At 42.2% G+C, this 27214-nt stretch overlaps 2 protein-coding genes across 2 annotated transcripts in view; both read right to left on the bottom strand.

Moving 5' to 3' along the window:
- LOC117526656 (multidrug and toxin extrusion protein 1-like) overlaps nucleotides 1–8752 on the bottom strand; it is a 71503-nt gene extending 62751 nt beyond the window's left edge. The window contains exons 1-4 of the mRNA XM_034188710.1: nucleotides 8570–8752; nucleotides 3198–3299; nucleotides 961–1029; nucleotides 590–738 (exon numbers count right to left, since the gene is read on the bottom strand). Coding sequence (XP_034044601.1) covers nucleotides 590–738; nucleotides 961–1029; nucleotides 3198–3299; nucleotides 8570–8644 — 395 coding nt within the window. The 5' untranslated portion in view covers nucleotides 8645–8752. The remainder of the gene's footprint in view (nucleotides 1–589; nucleotides 739–960; nucleotides 1030–3197; nucleotides 3300–8569) is intronic.
- Nucleotides 8753–20039: 11287 nt separating this feature from the next.
- The window catches only part of LOC117525792 (multidrug and toxin extrusion protein 1-like), a 43579-nt gene continuing 36404 nt past the window's right edge, over nucleotides 20040–27214 (bottom strand). The window contains exons 11-16 of the mRNA XM_034187732.1: nucleotides 25410–25485; nucleotides 24831–24900; nucleotides 24616–24748; nucleotides 24440–24534; nucleotides 20430–20489; nucleotides 20040–20334 (exon numbers count right to left, since the gene is read on the bottom strand). Coding sequence (XP_034043623.1) covers nucleotides 20095–20334; nucleotides 20430–20489; nucleotides 24440–24534; nucleotides 24616–24748; nucleotides 24831–24900; nucleotides 25410–25485 — 674 coding nt within the window. The 3' untranslated portion in view covers nucleotides 20040–20094. The remainder of the gene's footprint in view (nucleotides 20335–20429; nucleotides 20490–24439; nucleotides 24535–24615; nucleotides 24749–24830; nucleotides 24901–25409; nucleotides 25486–27214) is intronic.

The following is a 27214-nucleotide window of genomic DNA, read 5'->3' as shown; positions in this document are numbered from 1 at the left end:
AGCACCTGGCAGGAACCCACAAAATTACAGGGAGAACAAGCATACGCCACAAAGAACGGACCTTCTGGACTTTCTTGCTGTGAGGCAACATGGTGACCCACAAAGCCAGCATGCAGTCCTTTTAAGAGTTTATTGAGTTCTACAATGTTTAAGATAATGAACATTTCAATGAGGAGACCTCATTCGTTTGGCCAGGGTGGGGATCTTCCTCCAAAAACATGGGCATGATCCAGCATTCAGGTCCATGCAGGTCAGTGTTGAGGACCTCAGCAACTGGAACAGTAGATAAAGTAAGTTCTATATAGGCCCAGAGGCCCATCAGGTCAGTGCTTATCTCATCTGCATCAAGCATACAAGATACTGGTCACATTGCAGAGGGTTTGAAAATGCTGAACCTATTATGTTGCGTTTTCATCTCAGCAACACACAAACCCATTGCAGTTACTCCATACTCTCTACAATAGAGTGTGCACGTCTGTGATCCTAGGCTCATGTGGTGTATGGACAGCTTACAACAAAATGAGTCAGTGTAATGAACAAATAAAATGCCCAAACTTCAGTTCATTTGAGGAATTAATTACAGACTGACTGGGCCACTTCTGGAGTTTGTTTCAAAGCGAGAAGAATGGACTCGGTGTTGATGAGAACAGCCCAGCAGGGGCAACAAGCCAGCAGCAGAATCAGGATCCCTCTCTGCAGAATCACACCAACACGCTTCAAGTTTCCGCTCCCAAATGTCTGCAGGAAACAGGTAAAAGGATGCTTAAATACAGTGAATTTGAACAACAGCACTCACACCACAACCTAACAATATGACTGGACAAAAAAAAAAAACTAACTAAAAAACATGGTTAAACTCATATTAGTTAAACCCTAGTACAGGACAAACCCAACGCAATGGTGAGTTTGCCGTGGTTCAGCAAACAAAGACAAAGAACAACATTTTTTTATGGTTGCTACCTGAGCGATAAGAGTATCATAAGCTTGTGCCAAACCAGTGCCGACTGAAATTCCCGTGACATTAATTACCTGGAAGAAAACAAAAAAAATACAAGAATCACTATCTGTAGACCAAATGTACAGCACAAATCCATCACATAGCGAGAGACTATACAAACAGATGGCCTAAGTCAAAGACAAACTAATGTAATGAAAAGTAGAGACTGGAAAAGGGTTGACACACTGACACAGAGTTATGAGTTAGGCCACATGTAAGAAGTAAGTCCTATACAGGCCCTGAGTGCCACTGGTGCTGGTGCTTATCTCTGGTGTCGCAGACCGAACGGTCCCCCCCTAAAAATTGGTCTGCCCTGTAGGGATGTGAATCGTACAACTCACGATTCAATTCGATTCTGATTCTTGGGGTGACAATTTGATTCAGAATCGATTTTCGATTAAAAGAGCTCTGAGAAATAGTTATATTACTTAAAAAATGTTTATGCTTAAGAAAATGCAGCTTTACAAGGTTAATCAAGTGATTCTAGATGTAAATTTACTCATCTGCTTTGCTTGTTCAAAGTTGGCTGGCAGTTTAGCAAAGCGTGGTCAGTAGTCGGCAGATACCGCTGCTCTGCTTCTTTTAGCTCCGGGTGATAGCATAGCATGTGGGCTTGCAGATTTGACGTGTTTCCGAAGTACTTGACTTTCATTTTGCAGATTTTGCACACTGCATAAGTCATGTCAAGCTCCTTCTTACACAGCAAATAATAAAATCCAAAATGCGCCCAAAATTTGCCTTCAGCAAAGACGGTACTGACTGAATTAGCTCTTCGTCCGCTATGCTCAGCGGCAGCTCACAAATGTTTGAAGCACGCTGGACCCTCCCCTCGCAGGGACGCTGTAGTACAGAGGCCACTGCCTGACAAACAGTACACGCAGCGAGTAAGCAAGAAAATGTTTAAAAAATGCTTTTTAAAAATAGATTCTTGGACATTTTGGATCGATTCAGAATCGTAATAAATAAGAATTGCGATTCGGATGTGAATCGATTTTTTCCGGCACCGCTACTGCTCTGCCTCCACTTTGCATGCGTCATTTCGGAGCTCAGCAGCCCCTCTGAGACAGAGTATCTTCACCCAAAGTAATCAAATGGATTAATGGGATTATTAACCATCACATGACAAGGTAAAACCTCTTAAATCATTCTAAAGTCAGTTTTAAGCAGAAATGAGGTGATAAACAGTGAACTGCAGCTAAAGACGCATGCACAGTGAAGGCAGGGTGGACACATTTTTAGGGGGTACCATTCGGTCGGCAAAATTGAACCTCCAACTGAGTTACTGTAATTTTGACAATATACATTTTTTGTTGTTTTTTACTATTTTTGCAGGTCCTGCAACTTATACTACAGTGCACCCTATATACCAAAAAAAAAAAAAAAATCATGCATTTATTTTTATAACTATGTCAGGTTTCCCAGGAATCGAAGCACTAAACAAAATTAACTCAGGTAATAAAATACTAAACACCAATAATAAAAGTGCACAACAAAAATGCACAAAAATCCCAAATTAAAGAGCTAATAATAATAAGGCAACTTACTATATACTCTGGGAATTATGGTAATCTTGCTTATGCCAATTAATTAATGTCATTCTGTTAGAATTCTATCTTTGGCTACGTATGTCCCTTAACCTCATTGTTGGTTAAATTTATCATGTTAAAGTTTGAAATAATGGCAAATACTTTTTCTATGCTATTGTTATAATTACTACTTTGTTCAAAATGTTCAATAAATACATAATTTGTTAAGATTTGATTTTAATTAAAAAAAAAAATCACAGCTTTAATATCATAAACCAATGAGGTCAGGTAACAAAACAAGCCAAAGAAAAAAGACAATAATCGTTCATTAATCGTAACTGTCATTCTGCTTTCTGTACGTCTGATCCAATCAGATCTCAGAAGTAGTAAAAGTGATGGAGGAATTGTCAAGAAATGGCTCTGAGTGTTGAGTAATACCATGACTGTTTTGTGATCTCGACACAACATCTGGACGTTACCCAATGAGCAGGAAATAACATGACAACACAAGGATTTTCTTTTGTTTTTGTTTTGGTCTTTTTCCAACACACACACACACACACACACACACACACACACACACACACACACACACACACACACACACACACACACACACACACACACACACACACATCGGTAATAAACATGGTCCAATTTTTAGGATGACTTACCGAAATTGCTAATGCTACTCCTGCAAGTTCCATTTTCCCCAAATGACCACAGAACATAGTGCTGACGACACTGATCAAGTAGATCATCAACTCCGACAAAAACTGGAGCACAAAAACAAATACAGCAGACGCACACACACAGATTGAATGCAGTTTTTTTTTCCTGTTCAGTGTCATAATGGAAATGTATGCCAACAATTTTAACATTCATTTTAAAATTATTATACTGTTCAGTCTGTGCTGTGGACTGACACTGGATTTGCAATCTGAATTTTTTTTTTGTCATTTTCACTGTGTAGAAACCACATACCACTGGTTTGTGCCACATCATACAATTCGAGGGACACATCAATGGCATACTCTGCTGAAGGGTACAGATTCATTCTTCATGTCTTAAAATTTATGAAAGGTTGCTTTTGGAAAGAAAACAGCATGGAGCAACACACGCACATCTTCAACTGTTCATCCAAGATGGTCTGCGGGGGGGTGGAGCCTATATCCAGCAGTCATAGGTGGTGAGGCAGGATGTCGGGCAACATGTAGACAAACAAACACTGTGACACCCGCACCCACACCTTCGAACAATTTAAGAGCCGAAATCTGTAACTTTCAAATGGGTGGTGATATATCATGTTTCAGTAGGCCACTGAAGCTTTTTAGGGTAAGATGTATTGTCCAAAAGGGGAAAAATAAATTTTTTTTTATCCAAAAATCTCTTCAGGAGGAAAATTACAGCCCTTTTTAGGGTAGGGGTTAAAGGGGCCAAAACAGTGACATAGTCAAAATGTGGATTTTGACATTTGAATATCTTTATGCGCCCTCAGTAAGCCTCATTGCTCTTATGGTATATGAATGTATGGATGGGGTTCTCTCATTTAGTGTTATATTTTTCAAGGCTAACTGACAGCGCCACCTATAGGTGGCTCTTCAAGTCACAACTTTTGCCATTTTGGGCTACATGTGGGACCCTCCCAGGGCCTGCGTCCTGAATAAGCCTTGCTCATTTATGCATATTTGGATACACTGGGACAAGTTCTTTCCAAATTTGCATAAATGGCAGTGGCTTAGGGTGTTTTTGCATAGGTGGTGCTTTTTATGGTAAGAACGCGATATTTGGCGAATTTCATTTGGCCATATCTTGGTGCGTCCCCTAGGATTTCAGTGAAACTTGTTTTGTTTTGTTCCTCTTTATCTCTGCTATTCAGGATAAAGATATCAGGAAGTCCTTTTGCCTCACCCACAAGGAGGGTTACAAGTGGGAAATTGGGAATCAATCCCATGACCTTCTCACTGTAATGCAACAGTGCTAACCACTAAGCCACTGTGCTGCCTGCACTTAACAACTGAGCTAAAACCAAACAAAGAAAACCTCTGTGTCCTATTGATTAGAGGAAAAACTGCATCTTTTTTATCCATCTCAAGTAGTACATCTGAACTGAATTTATTTCACACAATTCAATGCACATGTATACCAAAGTATATACATAAAAATACATGAATAACACAAAGTGAAAACACGTTTCCATTGTGGTTGTTCTCTCAGGATTGGAAATCTGCACGGGTCGCACTGCCAGAGGGTGAAGATAAAAACCACCGTAATAGCTGATGGCCAATTTCGTAACTGCCGTGTTGCTAAAGTCATGGGCTGACATGTTAATAATCAGCTCAAACAGCTCATCTCAATAAACCCTGTTTGAAGTACACACTAATCTGGTACTAATTTTTATAGCTGGTTTAACTGAGACAACACAGACTAAGTTTCTTGTCTAAGGACATGGACAGTCAGCACAAGTGTGATTTTGAACTGAGATCTACTTATTGGTAGGTCAGCTCCTTATACACAGAGCTACAAAATGCTCTACAAAATAATGCAAATAGCACATTAAATCAAACTTGGTGGATAAACTCAATAGACCATCCTCTCTCAACACAGGTCCAGATCACAGGGCCACTGTCTACACGCACGTCTGCAAATCAGGACCCAAGGCAATTCTGTGGTGTGGTGGATATGGTGATGCACAGCAACAACACATGCTTCCAGACCTGACCTACTGTGGTCAAAACCCCAATCTCCAGCAGGGTTGAGGAATAGTTATGGCCGCTACTTTTGCTATTACTACCTTGGATTGTAGAACAATGGAGTAAAGCCCAACCGATATATAGGTTGGCTGTATGAGCCTTCCACGAACATATCGGTATCTGTGTTTTTGCTGATGTGACAACTTTACAATTTACATAAAAACATGTTTATTTTCTTAATTCTATATATTTTGTTGCATTGCCATTTTTAAAAAATATTTATAGTTATCTACTACTACAAGCAACAGATTGGTCATTGTTATGTACCAAGGTTCTTGAAATGAAGCAACATCTCCACCTGGTAGATATTGACTATTACTGCAGGCGCAAAAGAATTTTGCCAAGAGTGCTAGTTTGTGATAATCAAAATGTAAAACAAGCCTCAATTACAATTCTTTGTCATAAGGGTTTGAGAATGAAATGTCAGGAATAAATTTATTTATTTATCTATCTATCTATCATAACTTTTTACTCCCTAATCTCTTAAAGGCTTCCAAAAATCAGTCGGGCTCCACAGCAGAACGTAGCTGTATTGCTAAGAAGAGTCACATTTCTTGACATTGCACCCATTGAGTTAAAACTTCACACATTTTCAAGAAAAGTTTGTTTTCTTAGAATGCAAAAGAAGGAGAACCAAGCCCTACCCCTTGTATCTGCTCGAATCCTGGTGTACAAAAACATTTGTACCCCCACTTCTGCCAGCTCGCACTTCTTTTATGCACCAAAGCATGGTAAATCATGCACCGGAGCTCCAGCACGTCACAAAAACTGTCTTTGAAGAGAGATCAATAAATGTTTTTCACCCCAACCTATAATAACGCAATCATTATCATTCCCAGCACGATCCCGACACACACTCACTCTTATAAGAGGTTCCTGTTGGGAAAGTGTCGGTACACGGACCCACAACAGGGGGCGCAAAGGAACGGACAATGGAGTAGGTCAAATAACAACACTTTACTGTTGTGAATGTGCACAACAAATACAACAGATTACAACAATAGATCAGAATCAATTCACAAAGGTGTCGTGTGGGCAGGCTCGAAGATAGGAGACACCTGTCCAAAGCAGAACCGGAACCACACGATTTCCTCCGCCACCAGACCCCGGGAATACTGGAGCCGCCAAGTCCCGAACTCCCAGGTGGCCACTGCCTCCGCGTGTCGGACCTGGTACTGCTGGCGAGGAACAAAAACACAATTAAAGGTGGGCGCGTTTGCACCCAGTAATCCGCACGGCAGGAAAGCTACCTCCACCTCTCGTTGGAAAAAAGGTCTGTTATCACTCACAAAAATCACAAAAGGTTACTGTCAAGCAGTCAGCTGAGAATATTACCTTCCAGGTAGAACGATATCTCGGCAAAGAGGTGGAGATGTCGTCCTGCTGATGTATCCCTGCTGATTGGTAACAGCTGTTGCAGGTGATGCGTGACAGCTGTCACCCTAGCTGCTCCTGTGAGGCGGCTGCGCCCTCTGGTGCCTGGAGCCCGCACTCCAGGCAGGGCGCCCTCTGGTGGTGGGCCAGCAGTACCTCCTCTTCTGGCGGCCCACACAACAGGTCCATCCACATGCCATCACATCCATATGACATTTCAACACAACATTTTGAATTTTTTTAATGTTAATGCCAGATTAATGACATCATCCTTGGCCAACAACCTTTCAAATCATGGTCCATATTTTAAGGATGAACAATGTCAGAATTTAATTTGTTGAATGAAAACTCCCTCATCAGTGCTGCAGTTGTGATCCTGAGATTCAGGAGGCCCTTCAGAGGAAAGATTATTGAGTGTTAAATGGGGAATCTTTCCTCAACCATAAAATTTGGATGGTCCCAAGCTTCAGATTTATTTATTTTTTAATCATACGGCCTGCACTTTCTTGTGGTACAGTCACTTGCCCAGTTCCAGATCATTGCCGGTTCCGGATCACTGCTGTAGTATTTGCGCCGCCGTTTCTTGTAATCAGCGCGAATAAGCTAATACTTGGTACCAATGGAAAGACTGATGTTTTGTCTACAAACGACCACAAGCTCGACCGGATCCAGCCATCCTTGTGATCAGCAGAGGAATCAAAACATTCGGTGTCTGCAGTGTGTGCGCTTTTTCTGACTCACTCATTCCTGCAAGTTTGAAAGTGAAGATCTCTAAGACATAGCAAAGGTGACTTAGCCATTCGGTGTCATTGGTTCTAGAGTGGGAAAATACTTACTTACTTGGGTAGAAAATGTCATTGTGTTATGTCTTGCTGTTTAATTGTTGCACACATTTATCTCTGATGCAAAAATTTGCCGGTTGTGGATCACTGAAGCAGCAGCCTCGTGTCTGTACTTGTGAGCCATGTTTAGTTTGGGGGTCATCTCAACATCACGAATGGGCATGAATGTGGCAGCTTTTACTTTTTAAGTCGAGAAATCTCACCTCCACACTTAATTTTTTCACTCGTAAAAATGTATAAGAGTGCCTGCCTTTCCAAACTAAGTAAATTCTCATTTAATTTTAAAATTTATATCATTTTGTGTTCAAAACACATTCTCAGGCACAGTGTGTATCATTCTGCATTAGAAGGGCTCCAGCCAGATGCCAGGAAGGCACCCAAAGTGACACAGAGTGTCGTGATCCAGAACCGGCAAAATGATCCATTTCCGGCAAATATTTGCACCACACATAATGTGGCTTCACACTTTAAGTAGAAGGGCTACACCATCCAGACTTTTTCAGCTAGATAACATCCAAATACCGAATACAACAATACCCAATAAAGGACATTTAGTTGCATTATGGCTTCGTATAGCGGGACTTTAAAAAAAAGTGATCCGGAACTGTGCCTCTGTACATGAATCTTTAATATATGGCTCATAAGGCTCATTGACTTGTGGCAATTGAAATTGTGTTGCGGAAGCTTTGACTTTACTATTTATTCTTTTTTTTTTTTATTCAGATGTTTCTGCAAGTAATTCCATCAATTACTGGAATCTTCTGTGCCATTTAAAGAGACATTCCTCTTATAGTGTATTAAAATTCCTGATCCACTGAAAATAAATAAAAACATAAAGCTAGCTTGTAATTATTCATTTTAAATCACTATATGTGGAAATGAAGTCGACAGCATTTTTTCCGCATAATTCTTTTTAAAAAAATAATTAAAATTAAAAAATAAATAAATAAATATTACGCTTGGTTTCAGTCAGTGCGCCAAATCAATGGATATCCATCTGCTGTGGCGACCCCGACTGAAAACAAGGGAGCAACTGAAAAGACTTACTAAAATTTAAAGTTTATAGAAGTTTCTTACCACCGGACCAGCTATTTTGACCGTCTCCATTAACTCATTGCGGTGCCGCGCTGTAATGAAGCCCCGCATGCGCATCAGGTAATAGCCGCAGCCCACCGCGGAGCCCCGACCGCCGGGACCCGTTTGATCCGCTCCCTGGTCCGACTTTATCCCGAGTGTATATTTTGGTGTAGTTGTTTCAGAATCGTCCATGACTTAATAATGAGAATCCCTGTTTTCACCAGGGTCTGGTCTAACGGTGCGCCGGTAAGAATCGACACTAATATCAGACGAGTCAGTGAAATATTGAAGCTGTAAATAAGCAGTAGGAGGAGGCAGCGCGCGCGCGGTGCCCACGCGAGCAACCCTGTTGCCAGATTTGATTATAAAAATAAGCAACTCACGTACAGGAGCATGTTAAATTCAGCAGTTCAGTATTTTTGTCAGTTATTTCCAAAAAGAGAACATATTACATTTTTGCTGTCAACCAATCAACCAGCCCATGTTTTGGAAAGTCAACTGTTTTTGTCAGACCACAAATCAAAACAATCATATATCAATATATCACATCATGGCATGTGATATATATATAGAGAGAGAGAGAGACAGAGAGAGAGAGAGAGAGAGAGAGAGAGAGCAAATATACGAGGTCTGTCAATAAAGTATAGGGCCTTTGTATGTTTTTCAAAAACTATATGGATTTCATTCATATGTTTTTACGTCAGACATGCTTGAACCCTCTTGCGCATGCGTAAGTTTTTCCACGCCTGTCGGTGACGTCATTCGCCTGTGAGCACGCCTTGTGGGAGGAGTCATCCAGCCCCTTGTTCGAATTCCTTTGTCTGAGAAGTTGCTGAGAGACTGGCGCTTTGTTTGATCAAAATTTTTTCTAAACCTCTGAGACACATCGAAGTGGACACGGTTCGAAAAATTAAGCTGGTTTTCAGTGAAAATTTTAACAGCTGATGAGAGATTTTGAGGTGATACTGTCGCTTTAAGGACTTCTAACACAGCGGGACGTCACGCAGCGCTCCCAGGCGCCGTTGTCAGCCTGTTTCAAGCTGAAAACCTCCACATTTCAGGCTCTATTGATCCAGGATGTCGTGAGAGAACAGAGAAGTTTCAGAAGAAGTCGGTTTCAGCATTTTATCCGGATATTTCACTGTTAAAGGAGATTTTTTTTAATGAAAGACGTGCGGACGGATTGCAGCGTCGGCTCGCAGCCGCCGCGACGCTCCGCCACAGGAAAAACACCTCTGTTGGAACCCTTAAGGACAAGTTGGAACATGTCCAGCTGTTAAACAATTTCTCATATACTCACTCCACTGAAAGCCATCAAAAGCCGCCTGAATTTTACAAATGGTTATCAACACGGAGGTGTTTTTTCCTGTTGTGGCGCACACAGATTCACCGAGTCGTCACGGAAACGACTCGGCGAATTTGCGCGCACGTCTTTCATTACAAAATGTCCTTAAACAGTGGAATGTCCGCATAAAGTCCTCATGCCGGCCTCTTCTGAAACTTCTCTGTTCTCTGACGACGTCCTGAAGAAAAAGGAATATTAAGACTGTTCAAGAAAGTAGCAGTGTCTGCAATTTTCTTGACAAACTCAAATATTTACTCTAATAACTGAAAAATTCCTGAAGATTTATCTTTCCTGTGAATCACTGAACTAATATTTAGTTGTATAACCACCGTTTCTGAGAACTAATTTACATCTGTGCTTTCTGGCACCTGCGAATAGGTTTTCCAGCCCAGGACATTGGACTACATTCCAGAATTCCTCTGCATTTCATGGTCTTGCCTCAAAAACTGTATTTTTGATGTCACCCCACAAGTTTTCTATTGGATTAAGGTCCGGGGATTGGGCTGGCCACTCCATAACTTTAATCTTGTTGGTGTGGAACCAAGATGCTGGTCGCTTGCTGGTGTGTTTGGGGTCATTGTCTTGTTGAAACACCCATTTCAAGAGCATTTCCTCTTCAATTTAAGACAACATGACCTTTTCTAGTATTTTGATGTATTCAAACTGATTCATGATCCCTGGAATGCGATAAATAGGTCCGACACCATAGTATGAGAAACATCATCATGATGCTTACTTCACTGTCTTCATGTGGTTCATGTAATTTTGGGGCTCATCTGACAGACTGTCTGCAGCCCGAGACCCAAAACAATAATCTTGCTTTCATCAGTCCATTGCGTTCTTGGCACATTGTAACATCTTCAGCACCTTTGTTTTTTCAACAGTGGGACCTTTTGAAGGCTTCTTGCCCATAGGTTGTCTTCACGTAGGTGTCTTCTACTCACAGGTAACTTTAGACCTTTGATCACCCTGCAGCTGATCACTGGCTGAGTCTTCCATTCTGGTTATTTTTCAAGCCATTTGAAGGGCGGTTTACTGTTTTCTTGCGCGTTTTTCTGGTTTTGGTTGCCATATTAAAGCATTGACCTCATATTCGCTGAGCAATCAGTCATTTTCTGGACTTCCTTATATGTTTTCCCCTGTCCAGGTAACTTTTTCATCCAAGCACGCTGTTCTTCTGAACAATGTCTGGAACAACCAATTTTACATGTTGGTAGTAGGGATGGACATCATAAGAGGGGTGACTGAAAAGTTTTGAGCCTGGCCCAGAAAAGTAGGAAGTGGTTCTTCAGCTTTTGTGTTCTGTGAAACCAGCATTTCTCTAGAGAATGTGTGAAATTTTGACTCACTAGGTTCTATGTTGCAGACACTGACGTGAGTAGGGGTGTGTCAGATTGGCAATATGGACAAAGCTGGTCAATCGATATCTCACAATAAAGAGAATGTCTCTGAAGGAGAAACACGAGGACATGGTAATGGCATGAGGGGAGGATGCCCTGCTTTATGCTTCAGTTCAATGCTGGTCAGCCAAATTCAAGACAGGCAGAACAAGTGTTGAAGAGCAAGATCAGGAAAACTGTCATGCCCCGCCCAGCTCCAGGCTTCAGGCCTTATTTTACCTCTTTATTTGGTTCTGCTCTTTCTGCCCCAGCCTTGTTTTATTAATTGCCTTTTTCATCATATGTTTATTCCATGTTGTATTTTTGCTTTGGCACGTTCTTCTTTGTTACTTTTATTCTTCAGCCATGTTCCAGTTCCATTCTAGTTTTGTTCTATCAGTCTGTATTTTCATGGTTTATCATTTAGTTATTGTTTGCCTATTGTTTTTGCTGTTCTCATTTCTGTTATGTAGTACTGTGATGCCAGGTTTTGTTATCACTTAGTTTCTGTTTTTCTTATAGTTTTGTCTGTCTGTTACACTTAGTTTTGTCATAGTGTGTTATTTCCCATTATTCTTTTATCATGTTCTGGTTTGCTTTTCAACCCTGTTCAAGTTTAGAGTCCTCTTCATGTTTTTCTTTGTATGATCTCTAGTTGTCTTGTCTGTAATCTCGTCACCACTCACTTGCACCTGCCTGTCATTCTCTCTTTGTCTGCACTTCTCTCAGGTCTCTAAGTTGTCATGTCCAGTTTCATTGTTATCACAGTCTCTTTCTGATCACTGCACTCTCATGTCCCGCACCTGCACTTTGTCATCACTGTTGGCCACGCCCCATTCATCTGTCATTTGTTTGCCCATTTGTCACCACCTTTCTGCATCTCTTTTGCCTCTTAGTTGTCACCTGACCACGCCCCCTTCCAGGCCCTTCCTCCTCCACGTGCACCTCATTATCTTATTAACACCTGTTCTTATTTAAACTGCTTCAGTTCACTTCCTCCCTGCTCGTTTGTTGAGTTCTCTCACTTACCAGCACTTTGTCTCCTCCTGTTTTGCCAAGCCATGTTTTTGACTCAGCTCTGTGTACCGGATCCTGCTTTTTGCCTCAACCCTGACAACTCTGTTTGCTCGTGTACTGACCCTGCTTGTTTTTGACCACGTCCTCTGTCTTGTCCCTGCTCGGTACTTTTGCTCCGTGGACTGCCTTCCTGTTACTGAACCCAGGCCTGAATAAAACCATCCTTTATGCATACGTCCTGTTGTGAGCCTGCATTTGTGTCCAGCCTCTGTCTGTGCCTCGCCTCCGCTCAGTCCTGTCAAAAACCCAGATCTGTCACCTCGACTGATATAATCCAGAGGTTCCATGATATGTTCCTCGCTGACAGAAGAGTAAGTGAGCGTCATATTGCCAGTACTGCAGGAGTTTTCCAGCAGAAAGCTCATTCGGTTCTAAAGGAAGAACTGGGAATGACAACACTTTCAGCATGGTGGGTCTCAAGGATTCATTTTCACTGCCGATCAGAAAAGCATGAGGTGTCGGATTCGTTTTCACTGCCGATCAGAAGAAAAATGAGGTGTCCAGGGAGAATTTTTTTTTTTTAGGCAGATCCAGAGAACTTCATGTAACTATTCGTGACCATGGACGAGACCTGGGTCCATCACTTCAAACTGAAGTCCAAACAAAAGTCGAAACAATGGAGACATGGGTTCTCACCTGTTAAAGAAAACAGACATTGTCTCAGCTGCTGGAAAGGTCATGGCCTCTGTCTTCTGGGATGCTGAAGGCATCATAATGATGGACTATCTCCAGAAGAGACAGACCAACAATGGGGCCAATTATGCTTTCTATGGAATGCTTTGATGAAGTGTTGTGTTTCACCAGGACAATGATCTGGTCCACATGTGAGAAATCGCAACAGCTGCCATTCATGAATGTTAATCTGCACACACCTTATTCTCCTGATTTGGATCCTTTGGACTTTCATCTGTTTCCAAACATGAAAAGGCATCTTGCTGGAACTCATTATGATACTAATAATTATATAATGAATATCTGCACCCCTTGAGCACAAATTGTGGCGTTTTGGGATTACCTTTCACTACTATGCAGATGATACTCAGTTATATATGCCGATAACTGCTGGTAATCTCGTTCACATAAAATCCTTAGAAGATTGCCTTGCAGCAATGAGAAGTTGGATGTCTAGAAACTTCCTACTTTTAAACTCTGAAAAGACTGAAATAGTGGTTCTTGGTCCAGTGAGACATCGGCATCAATTTGACCAGTTAACACTCAGCCTAGGCTCGTGTGTCATACATCACACTGACAAAGTGAGGAACCTTGGGGTAATTTTTGATCCTTCGTTGTCCTTTGGCCTCCATATTACAAATATTACTAGGACTGCTTTCTTCCACCTGCAAAATATAGCGAAGATTCGTCCCATCCTGTCTATGGCTGATGCTGAGACCTTGATCTATGCGTTCATCTCTTCTAGATTGGACTACTGCAATGTTCTATTTTCTGGTTTACCGCACTCTTGCATTAGGGCTCTCCAATTGGTTCAAAATGCTGCAGCCAGACTTTTGACATGAAGCAGAATGTTCGACCATATTACACCCATTTTGGCGTCTCTTCACTGGCTTCCTGTCCCAGTGAGATCAGATTTTAAGGTTCTGCTACTAACCTGTAAAATTATTCATGGACTGGCACCTCGCTACCTAGCAGACCTAATTAAACCTTACGTACCGGCCCGGGCTCTATGTTCTCAGGGTGCAGGACTACTTTGTGTCCCTAGGGTGAATAAGAAGTCTGCGGGTCACAGAGCTTTCTCTTATCGTGCCCCTGTTCTGTGGAATGGTCTCCCTGCGTCAATAAAACAATCAGATTCTGTGGAGACTTTCAAGTCCAGACTTAAGACGCACTTATTTTCCTCTTCATATGGCTAGCATACTGGTACAGTTTTGTTTTACGCTTTTTACTCTTTTAATTCATGTTATTAGTAATTGGAGCGGGCTGCGGCCTCAACTTCACCTAAATTCTGGGTCTTTTAATGAAGTTTAGGGCTAGTGGTCGGCGATCACCTTAGTATTTCTTCTGTTTTTCTTGTTGATTAATGCTGACAAATTATACAGTATTTTTTTGTCTTTCTGATGCCTGATTCTGTTTTTTCTCTGTTTAAGGTGCAGCTCCATCCAGAGATGGGAGTTGTGTTTGTGTTGCCGACCCTCCTGTCCTGTGCACCAACAGCAATTCTTGTATATTCGTCCGTGAATTGTTCTGTGAATTATTTCTGCAATTTGTTTGTAGCATGGCCCAGGCAGAGGGTCACCCCTTTGAGTCTGGTCTGCTTGAGGTTTCTTCCTCAGAGGGAGTTTTTCCTTACCACTGTTGCTCTGCGGGTTGGTAAGGTTAGACCTTACCTGTGTGAAACGCCTTGAGGCAACTCTGTTGTGATTTGGCGCTGTATAAAGGTAAATAAATTGAAATTGAAAATTGAAAATCTGCAGTGGATGACTTCCATGAGCTCCAGGAGGAGACCTATGAGAATGGTGCTAAGTGTCAACTTACTCGTACACGCGGTGATGTTGAAAAATAAAGCATTATATTAATTCAGTTGGGTTTGTTCTTGGTCTGGCTCAAAATTTTTCTATCACCCCTCGTATATGATCAGGTATACGGAGTGACTATGTCAAACCTAGACATGATTCTTATCTCCAGCTCAGTGAGCTCCTGTCTTGTGTGGCGGGCTAAAACTGGCTCCACATCCTGCTGACTCTCATTATTCCTGTATTGAAGTCTTTCTGTCTCCATCTGCTTCCTTGTGATGTTTGAACACTGAATAACCATTTGCATCTTCAGTGTAGACTGAATACTTTGCTTTCATGTTTTATCTCTTTGAAACACAGTAGCTATTTCAGAGAGGTGGATGGGATGTTACAGACTGCATAAAATGTATTTCCACTCATAACACGTCCACAAAGTACAAACATCTGAAAGAACAAGATCGGAACATTTAACATAAGGTCGTATTTATTGCAGGACTATTGCATTGTTCAGCTGTTGACTTTTCTGCTGTGGACGCTTTTGGAGAAAAACCAAGACAGTGGTGGTGCAAACTGTTCCAGGGGTTTGCTCACATGTAACTTCTTTTATCTGTAATAAATTTCTTGAACTGAGAAAGTGCAGAATGACCTCTTTACTGCTGGTAACACTGTGGAATATTTGTAAGAAAAATGCTGTGGTGAGCGACTGATGATGCATGTGTGCAAAAACCTCTGTTTGTATACGGATTTCCATCAAAATTTGTTTCCATGTTCCATTTATGTTGTCATATAAAGCCGCTAACTTAAATATATACTCAACAAAAATATAAACGCAACACTTTTGGTTTTGCTCTCATTTTGTATGAGATGAACTCAAAGATCTAAAACTTTTTCCACATACACAATATCACCATTTCCCTCAAATATTGTTCACAAACCAGTCTAAATCTGTGATAGTGAGCACTTCTCCTTTGCTGAGATAATCCATCCCCCCTCACAGGTGTGCCATACCAAGATGCTGATTAGACACCATGATTAGTGCACAGGTGTGCCTTAGACTGTCCACAATAAAAGGCCACTCTGAAAGGTACAGTTTTGTTTTATTGGGGGGGATACCAGTCAGTATCTGGTGTGACCACCATTTGCCTCATGCAGTGCAACACATCTCCTTCGCATAGAGTTGATCAGGTTGTCAGTTGTGGCCTGTGGAATGTTGGTCCACTCTTCTTCAATGGCTGTGCGAAGTTGCTGGATATTGGCATGAACTGGTACACGCTGTCATATACGCCGGTCCAGAGCATCCCAAACATGCTCAATGGGTGACATGTCCGGTGAGTATGCCGGCCATGCAAGAACTGGGACATTTTCAGCTTCCAAGAATTGTGTACAGATCCTTGCAACATGGGGCCGTGCATTATCCTGCTGCAACATGAGGTGATGTTCTTGGATGTATGGCACAACAATGGGCCTCAGGATCTCGTCACGGTATCTCTGTGCATTCAAAATGCCATCAATAAAATGCATCTGTGTTCTTCGTCCATAACAGACGCCTGCCCATACCATAACCCCACCGCCACCATGGGCCGCTCGATCCACAACATTGACATCAGAAAACCGCTCACCCACATGACGCCACACATGCTGTCTGCCATCTGCCCTGGACAGTGTGAACCGGGATTCATCCGTGAAGAGAACACCTCTCCAACGTGCCAAACACCAGCGAATGTGAGCATTTGCCCACTCAAGTTGGTTACGACAACGAACTGGAGTCAGGTCGAGACCCCGATGAGGACGACGAGCATGCAGATGAGCTTCCCTCAGATGGTTTCTGACAGTTTCTGCAGAAATTCTTTGGTTATGCAAACCGATTGTTTCAGCAGCTGTCCAAGTGGCTGGTCTCAGACGATCTTGGAGGTGAACATGCTGGATGTGGAGGTCCTGGGCTGGTGTGGTTACACGTGGTCTGCGTGTGAGGCTGGTTGGATGTACTGCCAAATTCTCTGAAATGCCTTTGGAGACGGCTTATGGTAGAGAAATGAACATTCAATACACGAGCAACAGCTCTGGTTGACATTCCTGCTGTCAGCATGCCAATTGCATACTCCCTCAAATCTTGCGACATCTGTGGCATTGTGCTGTGTGATAAAACTGCACCTTTCAGAGTGGCCTTTTATTGTGGGCAGTCTAAGGCACACCTGTGCACTAATCATGGTGTCTAATCAGCATCTTGATATGGCACACCTGTGAGGTGGGATGGATTATCTCAGCAAAGGAGAAGTGCTCACTATCACAGATTTAGTGTTGTGTGGGCCACTGAAGAGGAGGTACTGCTGGCCCACCACCAGAGGGCGCCCTGCCTGAAGTGCGGGCTTCAGGCACAAGAGGGCGTCGGAGCAACCGGGAGTGACAGCTGTCACTCATCAACAAGCACCAGCTGTCACTCATCATCACCATCACCTTCAAAGCCTGGGTTGGCGTGTAGTGAGAGAAACAACATCTTCGCCTCTCACTCCATCCAGATAAGTGGTAACAGGAGCTGCTCGTGTGTTCCTACTTCGGAAGTGGAGGTGCTCACTCCCGGAGGAACTGTATCTGTGTGTGAGGATTTACTGGGTGTGTATCCACACACCCACCATTAACTGTCTCTGCTTCCTGCCAGCAGTACCAGGTCTGACAGCTGGAGACAGTGGCCACCTGGAGATTCAGGGCTTGTCGGCTCCGGACTTCTTCAGATCCGTTGGCGGTGGAGGCCGTGTGGGACCCGGCTTTTCTCTGGACGGACGTCTTCTATCCTCGAGCCTGCCCACACGTCACTTTTCGTATAATTGACTATCATTCTTAAACTGCATTTGTCTGTATTCCGTTGTGCACAATTTGCAACATTAAATTGTTATATTTTGGCTTATCCGTTGTCCGTTCATTTATGCCCCCTGTTGTGGGTCCGTGTCACTACACTTTCCCAACAGGATATCTCGGCCAACGTCATGGATCCTGAGGGGCGTCAACCATCAAGTGAACCACCAATGGAAACGCAGGGTGCACAGGCGCCTGCAGGAGGCGTATTAGGTGACCGCCTTCACTGCTCGGTTGGACTTGGTGACCGAGCAGAACGTTATTCTCAATCGGAGGATAGAGGCTGTCACCGCCCAGGTGGAAGCGTGCACCCAGGGCGCTGCTGCATGGACAGTACGCCGGCTCCTGGACGTCCGTCGGAAGGGCCGGGGGTTCCAGTACTTGGTGGACTGGGAGGGGTATGGACCTGAGGAACGCTCCTGGGTGAAGAGGAGCTTCATCCTGGACCCGGCCCTCCTGGCCGACTTCTACACCTGACACCCCGACAAGCCTGGTCAGACACCAGGAGGCGCCTGTTGAGGGGGGGGGGGGTGTCCTGTTGTGTGGGCCGCTGAAGAGGAGGTACTGCTGGCCCACCACCAGAGGGCGCCCTGCCTGAAGTGCGGGCTTCAGGCACAAGGGGTGCCGGAGCAACCGGGAGTGACAGCTGTCACTCATGAACAAGCACCAGCTGTCACTCATCATCACCATCACCTTAAAAGCCAGGCAGCAACTCCACCTCGCTGCCGAGATATCATCTACTACTTAGGTAATATTCTCTGCTGTATCCCTACTGTGACTTACGTCTGATCTGTTTTCCAGCCATTTTTCCTGTGGTGCACTCTGCTTGGTTGGCGTGTAGTGAGAGAAGCGACGTCTTCGCCTCTCACTCCATTCAGATAAGTGGTAACAGGAGTTGCTCGTGTGTTCCTACTTCGGAGGTGGAGGTGCTCCCTCCCGGAGGGACTGTATCTGTGTGTGAGGATTTACTGGGGGGGGGGGGCACTTGAAACACATGCACACGTGTTGTGGTGGGAGTCAACACTCTGGCACGTCACGTGTACTCGGCAACTCCACAGTCGTTGGGGAACGTGGACAAATTTCACCTCCAGTTCGAAAGTGGTGATCTGCTGTCTGTTTTCGTACTAATAGCCGAAAATGGATGGCCACACATTTTCTAAGTGCCAAGCGAGCAGTGTTAGATGTTTGTGTGTGTCACCTGGAATTTGGCCGACACCTGGCGCGAGAGGGATCGAATGGGCTCTCACAGCGCACACTCTGTCTTTCAGCCACTGGTGTGCGCAAATAGTTGTAGCAACAGGTGTATGAGGTGTTGGAGGCAGCTACGATTTTACACATACTGCATACAATTCCTGCTTCATGCGCAGTTCATGCGCAATTCGTCTACATTCGTACTATGTGTGAAGGGGCCCTTACAATTGATTTCCTTCAGTTTTCACATGCCCCCTCTCACTTGACCTTATGGCTAAAATACTTCCTACAGAAAGTTCTTTCAGGCCTTGCAATTGAATTCTTTCAGTTTTTACTCTTTAATAGATTAAAAATGACTACATATATGTTGTAAAATAAATATTTTGAGGTAAATGAAAGCACTGTGCTAAATACTGTACAGGTATATTCATCAGGTATGATTTTTATCATTTATATTATAACTGGTGGAATTTGAAAGTGCTGCATTCTGGTGATGGTGTTTCATAACACTTTTTAAAAATTCAATTCAGTCTGGTGGTGGAATTTGGAATTAATATGCGGTATTGTTCTGGTGAAGGTCTTTTTTTCACTACTGCATCATTTTTAAATTACAAGTGGTAACTTGACTTTTCAATGATAGTAGTTATCATGTCTTTACATGTATTATTTACTAAAAGCCAAAAGGGTGTAATTATTGTTTTTGTTTTATACTTAGAATTTAGAATTTGAACACTTAGAATTACACTTAGAACACTTAGAATTTGATAAATGTAGAATTATAAAATTATATGTAGAATTATAACAATGAAAGTAGAATTAAAGTCAGTTAATGCAGACAGTCAGTCCATTTGTGGAAACCTATTACAGACAATACATACATGATAGTGAATACATTTTAATAAAATCAAGACTTGAGCCATATTTTGTTCTAGAAATCGAGTCAAACGCCAGTGTGTTTTAAACCCAGAAAAACTGACCAAAGTGCTCTCAAAATGCACCAAATTGCACTTTTTTTTTTAATTTCCAGGGTGGCATGCCCCCCTCCCCCCGGTCACAGAAAATGTTGAGTCAAAAAATTTTCAGTTGCTTGCACCCATGATGAGTGCCAGACAGTTAAAGTTCAAACTAATGTGCTTGGTGGTTACAATGGGCCATGAGGTGCTCCAACTACAAGATGTTTTTTATCAACAAGGAAAAACAAACAAACACGGGTCATTAGAACAGTCTCATGAGCCATTCATTGGCTATGATTCCAACAATCATGATGATGACCATAACCACCAGTGTCAGTCCACGACGTAAAACCAGCTGTCTTGTTGACAGAACGTCTCCCAGAGTGGTGGTTGTGGGTGTCCTCGGGCTTGGACCAAGTGCTTCTTGGTTGACATACACCTCCTCTACGTTTACACAATTGGGTAAAGGAGTAATCTGAGTCTGGTACTCACTGGACTCTGCAGGGTGAAGAGAAATAATAATTAAAAAGATATGAACACTGGATTGAAGACAATATTTCATGAAGTACAGAAAGAACAGTTTGTGTAGTTACCCATCTTTCCCATGCTGTCCATCTCTTTGTCTTCTGTCTTTTTGACTCCTGCTCGAATCTGAGCCTGACAAAAAAGGAACAGTGGCAAAGCCTGGACTGTTATTGATTTATCCATACCATATCCAAGTGATCTCTCTGGAAATATTTCTTTCAGTATGGTTTCTAATCGGAGGGTATCGACCTGATACCACGGCTTTGAAAAAATCCTTTGAAAATCAACGCTGAACTGTTTAATTTTATAATTTACACTTCTGGATTGAAATTTGTTAACCTTTATCTCTTTTAACTGATAGTTCTACCACCAGAGTTATTTCTCCACATTGATCCATGTCAGCGCTGCGTGGCTCTTTTTTGTGTTTAGTATTGCTCATAAAAAACTGTCCCATTTATGGACAAAGTGCTGCTTGTATTCACTGAAATCAGGCTGCGACACATTATGAACCATTTGTGGGTAAGTTAACCGGTGACCCTGTCAGTCGTCTGTTTTTGGTTTGTCATGCTTTGTCACATGTGCAATCTACTTTGGACGTAATCATATTTATGTGTGCTTTTAAGAAGAGGTGTGTTTATGTGAATCAGCAACCAGAGGAGCCTCTTCAGCCACAGACTGCTCCTCCCCAAGTGCAGGACCAACAATCAATCAATCAATCAATTTTATTTATATAGCGTCAAATCACAACAAACAGTTGCCCCAAGGCGCTTTATATTGTAAGGCAAGGCCATACAATAGACAGACTGAAAAATTCCTTTGTCCCTCAGACCATGAGACTGTACAACTCCTCACTCAGGGAGAGGAGGAGTAACAGGAAGACAGAGGACAGGAAGGAGGGGAACAGTTGTAGCCAGTAAACCAGTACTGATCAGTATGTATTGTATGGTATTTATATTGTGTATTTATATTTATATTTGCAAACTGTTTTTCTTTTTACTTTCACATTTGATACTCTGTGTGCTTCTTACCCTGTGTGGTGCTATACAATGCTGCTGGAACCTCAGTCTCCCTGAGAGAGTCTTCGCAAGGGATCAGTAAAGTTCTATTTAATATAATCTAAAATCTAATATTATTGATAAAGTGTTTTAAAGAACATATTCAGATTTCTTTAAATTTAAAAGATGATTAACGAGTCAAAGGGTAAAAGTTTCCCCACATTTTTGACGTAAAACTTTTAAAATATACTGCTGCCAAGGTTTAAAAATGCTTTTACTGTGATGCACATTTCAAGTTGCTGGCAACTTTACACAACTTTTCATTCCACAAACATGAGCGGAGCTCAGTTTTTTTTTTTTTTTTTTTGGAGGTCAGGTAGGGAATAATCCTGTTGTGTCTAATGATTTGTGGACGTTCATGCTGGTTATACGGTCGTCAATTGAGCTTTACTGGCGACGCATTAGCGGAGCCAGTAAAAGGGATATTTGCGGCCGTATAACTGTTGTGAAAGTGACGTGACACGGACCCACAACAGGGGGCGTTAATGAATGGACAATGGATAAGCCAAAAGTAACAATTTAATGTTATGAATCGCACAACAACGTACAGACAATAACAATATGGTGGACTGTCAATCATACACCAGGTGACGTGTGGGCAGGCTCGACGATAGAAGACGCCTGGAGAGAGAAGAGCTGGATCCCCACACAGCTTCCACCACCAACGGAGCTGAAGAACACTGGAGCCGCCAAGCCCTGCGCCCCAGGTGGCCGCTGTCTTCAGCAGTCAGACCTGGTACTGCTGGCAGAAAACAGAGACAGTCCAGATGAGTGTGAGTTCGCACACTCAGTAATCCCACAGTCTGTCTTAAGTAAAGGAGGGAAAACCTCCACCTCCAATCACACACACTCGTGCAGCTCCTGGTCAACCACTTATCTGAGTTGGGGTGTGAGGCGAAGCCGTCACTGTCACACCAAACGCCAATCCTCCAGATAAGGAAACACTCCAGGAAAACGGCTGCAATAGAAGTTCAGGTTAGACACACACAGTGTCAGGCAGCAGAGAAATTACCTGAATGGTAGCTGATTTCTCGGCGGGGAGGTGGAGTTGCAGTCCGGCCTTTATGGTGGTGGTGATGAGAAGTGAATGAGTGACAGCTGGTATGGATGATGAGTGACAGCTGTCACTCCTGGTTGCTCCGAGCCCTCTCGTGCTTGAAGCCCGCACTTCAAGCAGGGCGCCATCTTGTGGTGGTGGGCCAGCAGTACCTCCTCTTCAGCGGCCCAAACAACAACAGCATGAAGGTCCACAAATCATCAGACACAACAGGGTTATTCCCATTCTAATCCAATTCTATCATTTGTACGGTATATATTTCTGTAGGTAATTCAGTCGGTGAGGCTTACCGTGACACAGCGTCGCTCCAACAGTGGTCAGGGCGTGAAGTAAACCAACAAATGTGAAAATCCATCAAATGTGAAAAGGTAATTCTGTATCAGAATCCACATCAGTACTTTCGTATGGTAGCTTAAATTCACCCATTTTGGTGGCAGTGGTGGCACATAACTTTCGCTTGCTCTCAGCTAACACCACTAACAGCTAGCAATGCGTGCAGCCAGTGTTCTGTGTCCCGACAATATTGCACATGCGTGTGCATGCGCAGTTATGCGGAGGACAGGAATGACATTCTATAGGAATGACATCTCATCAGAACACCGGTCAGAGCGTGGAGTACTACACCCAAACGTGAAACGGTCAAATTTTTTGCCACCATTACCCCGTTATTATATGGCCTGAATTCTCGTATGATTAACCAATTAGATCGGCGGAAAAAATGTAATTGGATTAGAATAATAGGTGCAACCTCTCATCCGTATTGTGAGACCTGGGTAACACATCACAAGATCAAGTAGGGGACTGCCTGAGGGAGCGAAATATGGTTAGGACCTTGTGTGCCCCGTGTCTGATACAGTAGCTTTGAAGGCCCAACAGGAACCCTGAACCATGGTTTTGAGTGGTCTAAGGCACAAACGCTTTCCTGTGGTGGATGATATTATCACACCTTCTCTGTGTTGGACCACACCTTTACAGAAACATGGGTGCAAAGCAAAAAAAAAAAAAAAAAAATCTGCTTCAGGTGGAAACTTGGGTAACCAAATGATACAGGGTGAACCAAAAAAACAGAACTCATAAAAATTGCAATAAATCCTACAAAGGTCACTTAAAGTTAAACAGTTTGTGTACAGTCATTCCCCAAAGTTTCAGTTATCTTGGTCGCTTTGCATAAAAGTCACATCCTTTGAAAATTATGCTCCAAATGGTATGATCTGTTGGTGAACTAGGCCTCCAGTCAAAATGTCTTTTCCTTGGTTGACCAAGACATGTTGGGGAAGACGATTGGAACAATTCGCTGTTTCGCAGTTGTGAATCCTGCGCCGTTTCGCATTCCGTGATTTACACAAGAGGGCAGTTTCAGCAGAGTTCCATTTTAGGGCACAATTTAAACATACCTCATGAAGAATGGACAACAAGACAACATCAGGGTATAGCAGATGTCCATCACAGGTGCTACACCTCTTCTAGATAACCCTCTCAACTTAGGAGAATGTGTCATCATAACCGCTCGTGATCGACACCATCCACATCCTCGCTAGCCATTGTTTACATGGCTTTGAAATGCCAGAACTCTGCTGGTGCCACGGTGCATTTTGGGAAGCACCAGGGGCCACTAGGAAGATTACGGGAAACGTTAAAGCAGTGAATAGTCTTCCCCAACATGTCTTGGTCTTTCTTCCAAGAAATTTGCAGAAGCTTTGTAGGATTTATTACAATTTTGGGGTTTGTTTGTTGTCTCTCAGTGGGATTTGAACACCAGACTCCTAGCTCACTAGGGCAAAAGGGAATCACCCGCTAGCCAAGCTAGGAGGAACATATTCCAATCTAGATTTCATCTTACAACACTGGCAATGAGACTTCTGTTGTGTTCTGTGCTTTGCAGTGGGGGAAAGAAGTCTTCTACTTTAACATCTTGTTCTGTGGCAACAGTGACCTAGTTATCTTCCACCTCATGGTGTGGGTATGTGTACCTCTTCAGCAGCCTTTTCCCAATTAAGTTTGAACAAAAAGATGAGAAAAAACGTTGCTTGCACAAGCACAGATATGGTGAGTCCCAACCACAGTCCTGTTACAAAAACAGAAAAACAGTGTTCCATCAATTTATGAACTGTCAGGAGAATACTAATGTATATTGGTGTATTCTTACCAAAAATACCCATTTTTACTGCAAACATTAAGGACACGCCAATGGGAGCGCCGACAAAATAAATTCCCACCAGGTTACACGTAGCACCAATAAACTGTTTTCCGGCTCCTCGAAGGACGCCTCCAGTCACGCCCTGTGGATGTCAGTCAAATCAAGATTGGGAACACTTTAACTGGTATCAAAAATATTTTATTTATTTATTTTTTCCTTCTTACCGCGGTGGCATCACCAACATGCATACAAACATAAAAAACCATGACCTCTCCAGCTCGGTGTAAAATCTCTCTAAAAATACAGACAGAGATCCTGATTGGACACAAACAAATAGCCAACTGGCAATCAAACATGAAGTTAAGAGTTATGAACGAGGCTGCTTTGAGTACATGATCTGTGTTTTGTCCAGTACTAAATTATAATTGTTATTTTTACATTTAAAACAAATTATCATGTCTTAGTGAATTGTTTGTCCAACAAGCATCCAGAACAGTTTCAGTGGGACTTGGTGTGGATTTTAAAAGGTATCTGGGAGTCTACTGGAGATACAAAACCCCATTCATCCAAAGGATATGCCCTCATTTAGTGTTTTGATGGTTTAAAGCCTCTCGTGTGTGTGAGATCAGGTGACTGCTGAGGTCACAGCAGATTATTTGCATTGTTGTAACACTTGTCAACCTTTTCGGTGACCTTCATGCCCAATGGATCAGGCCAACCATTGTGTCTCAGCATTGATTTATTCGGGTTTTTCTTTCATTTGTCACTGCAAAAAATGCTGTTGAGTTGATATCTATACTCACGGATCTGAAGTGAAAATGTATCCAATGACATTTCTTGTGACTGTGATCATAGTTCCAACAATGCATGAAAGCACAACTGTATTGGGGGAAAATACAAAAAGTACAAAAAACACTCAGTCTGATATTTGTCGAATGTTTTGCTTTTAAATACACTGAATATATTTTAAAAGGCACTGATTCTTTAAACTAACCACTAATTATGCCAAATATTAGGGAGGGGTGTTATTTCAAAAAATTTGGAAATCTATAAATGTTTGCATGGAATATGGAAATATACACGGAATAAACCATAGCAGGATAAATTTTGGGTCATTTGGTTCCAAAAACCCATATGGACGGAGCCAGTGAAGATATTGGGTTCAAAAATCGCCAAAAATATCGGCGAAAATGTCATATCTTAAGAACCGCTGCACCTAGAGACTTGAAATTTAGCGCCAAATGTTGCTTGACCTCAAGTTTATATTCAACTTCTATAGTAACAATAAGCCTATATGGTGTTTTTTAAGAGTAATTGACAAAAAAACTAATTTCAATACATATGTATCAATTGTAACAAACAAAATCTATGTAGTTTTTATTACATCATTTGAGTATAATCATCACATGTCAAATTATGACATGGCCACAATGAACTAATTATAAGCAACAGAGTGGTTTTCTACGTCAACAGCACATATACGACACACGCGTTGCTTGTAATTTTCAAACGCTCCGTCCATATGGGTTTTTGGAACCAAATGACCCAAAATGTATCCTGCTATGGTTTATTCTGTGTATATTTCCATATTCCATGCAAACATTTATAGATTTCCATTTTTTTTTAAATAACACCCCTCCCTACAATTAGTCATTCAGAAGTTGTTAAAAGTGGTTCTGGAATCTGTTGCTGTGAGATCAAAACGTAATCACAGCATTACTAAAATCCTCCATGTGCAGTTGTTTTAGCGGTTTAAAGGATTAAAACGGAATAAATTTGTGATTTCCTGTCATTTTTTCAAACCTCACTGCAGTGTCCTCACGCTGCACCTGAGGTTTATGTGCATACAAGAAGCAACACCACTAGAGGTCGCTATAGCTGAGGTTTAAACCTGCTGCAGAGAAGGTTTGAATCCTACAACAGGAAAAACTGTTGTGCAACTCAGATCATATGAAGAACTTTTCCATAATCTTATCACATCTGTATAAAAAAACAAAACAAAACATGTTTACGTTGCTTTCACGGGCTGTGGCTAAAGACTGCTCCTAGTGGTCAATGGTATGAAAAAGGTGGCAATTAAAAAGGTTTTATGTCAGCTCTGTTTCATTTCTGTTACCAGAAACAGGGTCATGTGATAAAGGTCAATTCATAGCAGCCAAGCATCGACCCCTAGTGACGTTCACCAAGGAACAAACAAACAATAGAAAGCCTTTGTGATGTCAAAAGGCTCTAATATTAAAAAAAGAAAATTAAGGAAATCTGTGTTGCAATGTTCATGAAAGTGATACTGGCCAAAATGTTGCTATTTAGTAGTAATGCAAGGTCACCTGACACCATAAACATAAATACAGATTAATGACAATAAACATGCATATGTGATCTTCTAAATTGATATATAAAATGACCAAATCAGTGACAAAACATTGAAATAGAGCAAAACATATTTTCAATGCATTATTTTGTACTTTTTATTCTTCTTCTTCTTTAGATTGTTTTAGTGTCTGACAGAATGTTTCAGTAAAAACATCTTATTGATACTTATTTAGTCTTTATATGCATTTGGCTCTAAGCTCATCCAGACATGAGGCTGATTTTGTTCCTTAACACA

This window comes from Thalassophryne amazonica, chromosome 15 (genome assembly GCF_902500255.1).
Source record: "Thalassophryne amazonica chromosome 15, fThaAma1.1, whole genome shotgun sequence".
Lineage (NCBI taxonomy): Eukaryota > Metazoa > Chordata > Actinopteri > Batrachoidiformes > Batrachoididae > Thalassophryne > Thalassophryne amazonica.
This window is presented reverse-complemented; position numbering and strand designations above follow the sequence as displayed.